General features: G+C 32.6%; 1 protein-coding gene across 1 annotated transcript; it reads left to right on the plus strand.

Annotated features, from left to right (window-relative positions):
- Window positions 1-4393: 4393 nt before the first annotated feature.
- Window positions 4394-5332, plus strand: LOC306662412 (olfactory receptor 6C70-like; the record flags this gene model as incomplete). The annotated part of the gene is made up of 1 exon (XM_079142065.1): window positions 4394-5332. One exon carries the CDS (start codon window positions 4394-4396, stop codon window positions 5330-5332), a length of 939 nt encoding a protein of 312 aa, XP_078998191.1.
- Window positions 5333-10766: the final 5434 nt, after the last annotated feature.

Raw genomic sequence — 10766 nt, forward strand, 5'->3', positions numbered from 1 at the left:
TGTAATATATCATAATAGTAATACTTCAAAAAGATTGAATTTAGGTATTGATCTTCAAATCACTAGGAAAATACTGTAGCACTCATTTTGTAATCAAAATACTATGCAGATATTTTAGTTTTTCTTAAAGTTGAACAATCACTTTTAAAAATGAAATAGGAAAAATATTTGTGTTAGGTACTCTGCTGCTTTTCTCCTAGGGTTATGTTTCATATGTTGGAAATATGTTCATATTCTCAAAGGAATTATTCCTTGGAAGAAATTATCTTCATATCTTGGAACATATGTGTTATCTACGATCAAAAAAACTTGCTAGTTTTCAATGTCTCCATGATTGTATTGATATGATTATTTTTAATGTGAGTAACATAATGATATTTTATATCATCATGCTTGGAACAATAAACCTACTTTCATTAAATGTTAAAGACAAAATAACTACTGGTGTTTTGTAGGTTCTTTATGTTTTTAAAGCTCTCCTGTTTTTCCTTAGGGACCCTGTCCCCTTAGAGTTCTCACAGAAAAGCATTTATGCCTTTTAAATAATTGGAAACTAGTATTTGCTAGTTTCCAGAAACCCACCTCAGTTATGATAATCTTTGTGAAGGCTTTTGAGGTGGAATTAACTGGAACTATATATTATCTTATTATTTATCTGGTGTTAAAAAGAAGAGTTTATTACAAATATTTATTATCCATTCCATAGATAACTTTCACATGTTCAGATACATGTGTTCATGAAGGAAAATTACATTACTAAAATATTAGAATCTTAGCTCTCTGCTTTGAATTAATCTGAGAGATACTCATTTTCAATGAGTATATTTGCCTTTCATTATGGCTACTCATGTATTATAGAGGAAAAAAGATATCAATATATAGTGATAATGGTAAGTAAAATAGTGGTGATTTTTTTCAAATATTTAGGAATAATTACACATACAATGTAAGTTATTTGAAAATAAATAAGCTATTCAAATGATGTTTTATTATTTCTCTTTTTATAAAAGGTAAATAATTCTTTATTTTCTATATTATAAATCCATGAATGCAAGTACATGAAGCTTCATTTATGTAAGTGCCCCTGCATTCCTAATGCTTTGGTGGTTCAAACCAAACATTGCACTGGGGAACTGTGAAGGAAATGGTAATTGTGTTTTTACTGTCTAGATAAAGAAAATTTAGGAAATTTTAGAAGTCAATTAAACATACCAAGGGCGAAGTATATTTTTCCTGGAGTATGACTTCACATATTTTATTTTAATACATCTTTAAAAATAGAAAAAAATAACTTTTGGAAGTTAATTGTGTTCTATTTTTCACTTCTTTTTTTAATTGGTGAATAATAATTATACATAATAGAAAGATTTATTATGCCCAGATTATAGCAGAATTTGATTGATCTCTTTCCCCATTATCTCCCCCAGTGTCTTCCTCTCTCTGGTCCCCTCCTTCTAATATACTGGTCTCCCTTCTATTATTATTATGATTATTATTATGTATGCATTATTACTATATGTACATGCAGGATTTATCATGGTATTTTTCACTTTTAAACAACACCATGACATTGAGCTTATACATATTATGAGAATTTGAAAGGTAAATTTTATACATTTATTCTAAAAATGTTTTCCCTTTTAGGACTTGAAAAATCTGTTTATACTACTGAACTGTTTTATTGTTGTAATAGTTTGTTTCTTACTGTGCATATTCTAAGAACCCAATCAGATCAGATATTTTATAAATATTTTATAGAGTAAATATACTTTATGTCCCAATAAAGTATTTACTTGAATTTGATAAGATATAATTTTCCTTTATAATCTTAATCATAGATTTCAGAATAGCACTGAATAGTAGTGGTGATATTCAGAGTTTTGTTAAAAAATATACTTGTAGGAGTTAATTAATCAATTCTTAATGTCTGTTTCCTTGTTTTTGTAATGCTTTTTAAGCCTGATATTGTTTTAATTAAAGAGTCTGTTTTACATGTCAAAATATAAAGGAACATTCTCTAAAGTATTGCTTTACACCTTTTATCCTATGTATAAGATAAAATGAAAATAAAAATTACTAATTTTTTGGATAAACATTGTATCATTTAAACTAAAAGTAAACTACTCATTATAAAATAACATTTTTCATAGTACTGGCAACATTACAGCTTCTTATATAAAATTGAACCAAAAATGTTTTCAACTATGATTTAATATTGACATTTTTTTCTGGTTACATGTAGCTATTGAGAATATTTAGGCAATCAGGATGGCAATAATCATTAGAGAGAAAAGATAATTTTTTTGCAACAACCTTAATGTATTTTGACACACAGATTCAAACATCTAAGTACATTCTCTCTCGCTCTGAGTCTACCTTTATGTATCTCTATATCTATGTATCTATCAATCAAATTGTATTTTGTGTGGAATAGTATTGCATGTAAAGCATCAAATGTATGTTGTCTTGCTTTTGAACTTAATGTTATATTTCTAAGGCTTATTCATGTTTTATATGTAGCTATAGTTTCAGTATATTATTTGCAGCAAAATGTCCTATTGCAAATAAATATACCACATTTTATTTATTCTTCATTTTGATATTTTTATCTAGTAGTTTTTGCATTGGATCCTTACAAAATGAGAGTTGTTTTTCAGGTTAGTTTTGCCCATTTTCTAAGCCTCAGTTATTTGGACATAGCAAGAACCCATTATTTACTAGAAGTATTCCAATAAAATAGAAAATGAAAATATTTATTCTTAGAAGATATTATATACTTGCTTAAATATGCTATTTAAGTGTTTTGAATTTATTGAAGTTAGAAAATAAATTTTTAATTACAATTTTAGTTTACATATTTTCTGGTTATTTTTGTAGTTTGTTAATTTAGAATTGATTATTTCCTCAGAAAATTTTTATTCTACCTCTCAATTTCTAAATTAATTTTCATAAAGATGGCTAGGAGATGCCCTTATAATTTTACTTTAAATTTAAAAATTTGACTGTTGCATGTTCTTATGTCTAAAATTATCTTTTTACTACAAAAAGATGCATTTTTTCCTGCTTTCTCTTGGAGTACCAGAGATTTGACTTTTTCACTGATTTTTTTTCAAGTAACACATACAAACAAACTTTAACAATGCTAGGATTTTGATCTTACAACATAAAGTATCATAGTGTATTATCTAAAGAATATATTAATTTAAAATCAGGTCAATTGCATTTTGCACCCCAGTGAACAACTATGAATTTTATGAGTTCAAATCAGGCTTGTGAAATTTTAATAACATAAAATAATTTAAATTGCTAATGTTATATCTGAATTTAGAGAATGAAATAAATTAGATGAACACTAACAGCATAATTAATCCTTCACTTAGAAAATTTGTAGGTAAAGCAATTATGCTATTGAAAGAATAACCCTATATTTTAGTAATATCAGCTTATTAATAGTGTATCACTAAACAAAGATGCTGCAAATAGAATTTCTTACAATTTTCTCTTCTATTTTCCTTCACTGCATCTTTCAAGCAAATTTGAATAATTCACCTTAACATGCACATTTTCAGAATTGAGAACGTGAAGCAAAATCTACACTATTGAAGCTGTAGAATTTGGAAAAAAAAACCTGTTTAACTACAAAATTATAAACTTTTAAAGTTATGCAATTGATTTCATAATAAAAGTGGGACATTTTCTTTTTTCCAGAAGCTCCATATTTCTCAGCAGATTTCAGAGACAGGGTGCCCCTATCACACCTTTAGGGTGATATAGACTTAATATTGTTTCTATTATCTTAGATTCTATTTATGTAATTTTTTTTGTGGTATAAACTTTCACATTTTTTTTCTTGTGAAATTTCCACATCTTAATCGGTCATAGAGAAGTTTCAAGAGGTAACAATGGGGATCTTGGAAATGTCATTTTAATATGAAGTATAAAGATTCAGAATTTAACTTCAGATCTTCATTCACTACACTGGATAGAACAGTCTTTGGATGGAACGAATAATTTAAAAATTAATGAATTAATGAATTATTTTTGAATCCTGAAACAATGTTTTATAAAATTATTTTATCAACTGGACATATTTGTAATTAATTACAATTAATTAGAAGTTGGAATGGGAGTGTGAAAAAAAGAGCTATTCTGTGTTTTACAGATCAATTTCCAAAAGAAAGTTGACTTCCATAATGTTTCTAAAGTCCCAGTGAACAGTGTGTGTTTTATGGTTTCAAGTCATATCTTCCACATCTATGGAGTACTGCCTCTTCAGCGGGTATGCTTGAGAACATGGATCCTTTCATGAATATTCTCTTGGATGTGTGCCTACTCAGGTAGTTTCTGATTTTTCTTTTTATTTCTAGATTTTGATTGCAATCACGAAAGAGAAATGAAGAACAATTCAAGACAGGTAGAGTTTATACTCCTGGGATTGACAGATAATTCACAGTTACAGGTAGTGGTTTTCTTATTTCTACTTCTAAATTACATGTTGAGTACGATAGGGAACTCGACCATAATTGCTCTCACTCTGCTGGATTCCCATCTCAAGACCCCAATGTATTTTTTCCTTCGTCATTTCTCTTTCCTGGAAATTTCATTCACAACTACTTGCATCCCCAAATTCCTAATCACCATTGTAACTGGGGAAAAGACTATTTCTTATAATGATTGCATATCTCAGTTGTTTTTTTACATTTTCTTGGGGACTACAGAATTTTTTCTTCTGACTACTATGTCTTATGACCGCTATGTTGCCATCTGCAAACCTTTGCATTATAAATCCATCATGAACAACAAAGTTTGCCTTCAGCTTGTCCTGAGTTCCTGGGCAACTGGATTCCTGGTTGTTTTTCCTCCTCTGATTTTGGGTCTCGACTTGGATTTCTGTGCTTCAAATATCATTGATCATTTCATGTGTGATATTTCTCCTGTACTACAACTTTCTTGCTCAGACACACGTTTACTAGAACTGATAGCTTTTTTCACAGCTTTGATGACACTCCTTGTCACATTATTATTAGTAATTCTTTCTTATGCTCACATCATCAAGACAATTCTAAACTTCCCCTCAGCTCAGCAAAAGAAAAAAGCCTTTTCCACTTGCTCTTCTCACATGATTGTTGTCTCCATCACTTATTGCAGCTGCATATTTATCTATGTAAAGCCATCATCAAATGAAAGAGTTACTTTATGCAAAAGAATAGCTGTGCTCAACACTTCAGTTGCCCCTGTGTTGAATCCATTCATTTATACTCTAAGGAATCAGCAAGTGAAAAACGCCTTCAGAGCAGTATTTAAAAAGATATTTTCTGCTTTAGAAAAATAATACTATTTATTGAAATAACATGAAAACATAAAGGAACCTGGGTCAAAATAAATGTGATCCACTTAGTTTAAGAATTGGTAGCTAATATTTAATTATTTATGTACTTAAGCTTGCTAGAGATTAGAAACTATTTTATTCTATCCATTCTGAATTTAACCTTGTGTTCTCCAATGGGAAAACTGTTCTATGTTAGAAATACAAAGTTCAAAATCGATTTTTTAAAAATCATATTAGAATAAAATGCATGAGGAACTGTGATTGTATTATACCATATAAAATCTTTTTTTTTCCTTGAAATGGACTTGTTAAAAAATTTAAAGAATTATGCTTTGTTTTGTTCAAAAGCCATGTTCTTTAAAAATCCGAGATAATTAATAATTTTTACTATTATTACAAGTGCTTAAAATGTCAAGAGGGCCTTTAAAAAATAATGTACTCTTTAAAAAAAATCACATGTATGAAGAAATGGTGACCAAAGGAACCCCCAAGATCACAACAGTTCCTTGAAACTGAATTAAAACAACAATGCTGCATCCTATGGAGTTAGGAAGTCTGTGGGGAAATGCTGCTAGGGCACTTAGAGAGCAAGATGCCAGGTGAAAACCAGAAATAGAGGTTTAAGAAAAGAAAGAGAATGAAATGACTAGGTTGCAGCAGTGCTGGGCACATGGTGGCTCAGTGGCCAAAACAAATTCTTTTACTGAGTTTAAGATAAACGGGCTCTGCTGTCCAACAAAATAACAATCTGAGCAGAAAATAAGCTCAGATATGATGAAGTGAGCTGGCCTGGGAGAAAGTTCCAACACTCACCGGTGAACACAGGAAAGCTTAAGGATTCCATTTGGATTTCCTGAGTGGGAGACTAGAAATCCCTACAGTTTGCCTTTGTTTTCTTATTTTGTTTTCTGTTTTTTTTTTTTTTCCCCTTGTTCTTACCATTCTTGCTTTTTGAATATTCTATACCAGCCCCTTAGGCTTTACTTTTCATTGGACTTGTGGGTGTGCTTCCCACGGGTCAGTCTGGGCATAGGAGTGTGACTGTAATACAGACTTCGGAGAAGCTTTTGGAAGAGACCAGAGCTTTAGCTACTGCTCTATTTGTCTGCAGAGTAGAGAAGAGTGAAGGGGATTTTCATTTTAAATTGATGGTTTAATCTCTGAAATAAGAAGCATGGCTGATGGGGGTTTGTAACTGGGAGAGATCAGAGTCGGTTGGAAAGTGGTGACCCCTTGACAGCCTTTGTGACACCTCATCCATACCCAGAAGGGTCTGGAGGGTAGACTCACATGTCCCACATACTACTCCTCAATACATGGACTGAGGCTAAGGCATGAGGTGCGACAGAATCTAAATGGCTGTACAGGTTGCATGTGTGAGAGGGCTGGCCAACAGCCTTGCCAGGGTTACACTTTCATACCTGGTCAAAATAACAGAGCCATTTTAAGGGTAAAATCTGCTCTGAATCAGATCACACTCCCCAAGCAGATGCTGCCAGGCAGGAGGGAGAGGAGCTCAGCGAAGATTCCTTTCACAAGTCTGGCCAGATTGGGTCAGAGCCGAGAATAATCAACATCACACAGACTCCCTCACCCACTGAGGTCAACACTTCCCTCTCACCGACGTCAACCAGACAAAAAATTAGCAAAGACACTTACTGCCTAAGACTAATACTATGAATCAATGAAATTAACAAATGTTTATAGAATAGTTCATCCCAAACAGGCAGAGTACTGAAGTGGACTCCAGAAAGTCAGGAGGAACAAAGAAATAAGGAGAAAAATAGAAGCAATGGTTAGGCAAGGCTTTGAACTTCCAATTGACAGGTCTGTACAGGTGAAGCCAGAATGGGGACAGGCAGTTAGTGTAGAAATAGGGGATCGGGTCAAATTGAGGAAATGGAGGCCATGAAAGCCATCTGCCTCTGGAAGTTGGCGACTGCCCCTGGGAGAATGAATGTCAAGGATCTCCCCAGCCCACTGATACCAAATTTACCTGCCCTTATCAAGGACTGCAGACAAGGAGCTGCTGATTAATGCCCCCTGGGCCCTTGCCTGGCTGAATCGCTTTGCCCTCCCCCTGCCCATCTGCTTCTCACTTTATGCATCTCACCTGTAAAACTAGGCCTAGTCACATAGGCAGGAAGGAGAGATAAGCGGGGGGAGAGAACTGGAGAACAAAAGAGACCTTAACCTTTCAGTGATGTAGGGCGTGCTCACTTCTTGGGATTCTAGAACAACAGCCATGGCCCCCTTTCTCCCCCTTGGGAGAAGTCTGTATTATTACTACTTTTAAATAAAGCCTGCTTAATATACTTGCCTTGGTGTGCTTCTCTAGTGTTCAAACTTCAACATTAGCGGGAGCAGAACTTGTCACCAGTAAACCACAAAACAAAAGACTTCAAACTATGAAACTGTATCCTAGCCTACAAACGCATAATGGTTCTCCAGGTATCCCTCACACACTCTGCAAGTGAGATGGAGATCACAGGATAGTGAAATAGGGAAGGCAAGCAGCTGAGTGTAACAGAAATACCTCTTTGAGTAGACTGATCCTTTTGGGGAATTCTGAAAGCCAATGTAAAATTCACAGTGAGATGTGCTAATTGCCTTGTCTTATTGGAACATAATAATGCAATTAACTTGTATCAACAGTATGGACTATTTGTTAACACACATTTTATTTCAAAGATTTCAATACCCCCAAAGATGAGCATGTATTCTGCCTAGCAAGATTTGACATATAATTGTACTGAAATGTGCTTTTTAGTGGATCTTCCACATCGAGTGACCATGATATTTGAAATGTGCACAGCATGAGGAGAAAAGAGAGGAAAATGACTTCATCTCGGAAAATTTAACCAATTTGCATCCTTTTTTCTTCCTCAGCAATTTTACATTTAGTGACTTTAATTCAGCAAGCTTTGTTTCCCTCTTCATGCGTACTTGCTTTTAACCCCTGTCCAACGTGCCTTCTTTATTGCTTGTCATTGGCAAGGTAATCAGCTAGATGGTTTTGAATTATTTTAGCAGAAACTCTAGAGAAAACAGCAATGTTCTGAACTTGTGTGGGTAGTGGATTTCCCATAATTCCAGTGGCCTGGATATCACATCTCTGTTTTGAAACACAGGTGGAAAACAAGCAAAACAACTGCTCTCATTTCTTACTGTTGACAAAAACATCAATATACACATTACACCCAGAATTGAATCACTGATAGAAGTTACCATTTTTATGATGGAATTATGAAGCAAAAAAATTAGGGGTCATGTGAATGTCATTGTGATGTTCTTTCTCTAAATAAATAAAAAAAAAATCTTAGAATCAAATGATAATAAGATAAAGTCTATACCAGAAATTCTGGGACAAGTTGAAGTTTTTTCAAAGAGGAAAGTGTATAGCCATGAGTGCCTACATAAACAACAACAATGACAAAAAGAAACCAAAACCCCAGAAAGATCCCATTAAACAATCTAATGATGCATCTCAACATTCTAGAAATACAAGAACAAACCAATTCTAAAACTAATGGAAGAAAGGGAATAATTAAGATCTGAGATAAAATTAATGAAATAGAAAATAAAAAAGTACAAAGAAAATATAATAAAGATGTGTTTTTCTTATAAAGATAAATAAGATTGATAGACCCTTAGCCAAATGAACTAAAAGAAAGAGAGGAGATAAAATGAGAGATGAGAGATGAGAGAAGAGAAACAATTAGAGATGAAAAAGGACATATCACCACAGAAATCAGTGAAATCCAGAGGCTCATGTGGTACTATTTTGAAAACTTCTGGGGACATAAATATTTAGTATTATGATATCTTCTTGTTGGATTAGTTCCTTTACAGTGTGAAGGGAACCTCTTTGTCTCTTCTGACTATTTTGGCTTGAAATCTGCTTTGTTGGCTATGACAGCAGCTACTCCTGCTTGCTTTCATGCTCCATTTCCATGGAACATCACTTTCTGTCCTTTTACTTTCAGCCTGTAAATGTCTTTGCCTCAGAGGTGTGCCTCTTGTAGGCAACATATAGTTGGGGTTTTCTTTCCTTTTTCTTTCAATGGAAAGTGCAGTTAATTGCTTCATGCTCTAAGCTCTTTATTTTTTGAGTATTTTCTTCATTGTTCCCATGATCTTAATTCTGATCTATATTATCATTTGTATTTTCTTATTTTTTCCTATTTTTCCCATTCTATATCTTTGATATCTTTAAAAAGTCATTCATATATATTTTATATTGATTTAACTAGTTTTCCTATTTGTGGGGGCTTAAAATTTTGTGTTCCAATTAACTTTCATGCATCTTTTCTGAATTACTAACCCAGAATAAGTGATTTTATGTTAATATTGCTCTAAATTAAATATATTTTTAAGTAATGTTGCTTTTTTATATAAGGAAATGTAAGTAAATCTTATCTGTGATTATGAATATATCCCCATTTCTTCAATTCTGATTAATCATAAACTCCTGCTGATATCTCCTTTCCCAATTATTTTAATTGGCCTGGAAAGTCTTATTTGGTTTAATATATTTTAGCATTTCTCCACTTTTTTTCTTTTTTGTTATTTTGATTGTTGCTTTTTTTGATTCATTGTACACAAATGAAGTATAACCTTTCATTTCTCTGGTTGTTCACAATATAGGGTCACACCATTTCTGCTGTCATGCCACAAAGCAACTCAGCAAATGAAAAAAAAAAAAAAAAAAAAACCAGAGATACTACCCTGTATTCTATCACATCATAATGGAATGAAACTAGAAATCAATGAAAAAATAAAAAAGAGAAGTTACTCCAACATCTGGAGATTAAATAATACACCATCGAATGATGCATGAATAGTAGAAGATATCAGGGAGGAAATAAAAAAATTCTTAGAGGTGAATGGGAACATATCAAAATCTCTGGGATACTAAGAAAGTGATACTAAGAGGAAAATTCATTGCATTGAATTCATTCATAAAAGAATAAAAGTCAACAAATAAATGACCTGACATTACATCTTAAAACCCTAGAAAAAGAACAGATCAACATCAAAAGTAGTAGAAGACAGGAAATAATTAAAATCAGAGCTGAAATCAATGAAATTGAAACAAAAGAAACAATTCAAACAAATTGACAAAACAAGTTGGTTCTTTGAAAAAGTAAACAAAATTGATAAATCCTTAGCCACACTGATGAAGAGGAGAGAGAAATTTCAAATTACTAAAATTCCTGATAAAAAAGGAAATATCACGGCAGACACTATTGAAAAATGAAACATAATTAGAAGCTATTTTGAAAATCTATACTCAAACAAAACAAAAAATCTTGAAGACATTATAAATTTCTAGAGACATAGGACCCACCCAAACAGATGAATTTCAAGCAATAAAATAGAAGACGTCATGAAAAGCCTACCAAACAAGAAAAGCCCGGGACCAGATGGATTCTCA

Source organism: Sciurus vulgaris, assembly GCF_902686455.1.
Source record: "Sciurus vulgaris genome assembly, chromosome: 5".
NCBI lineage: Eukaryota > Metazoa > Chordata > Mammalia > Rodentia > Sciuridae > Sciurus > Sciurus vulgaris.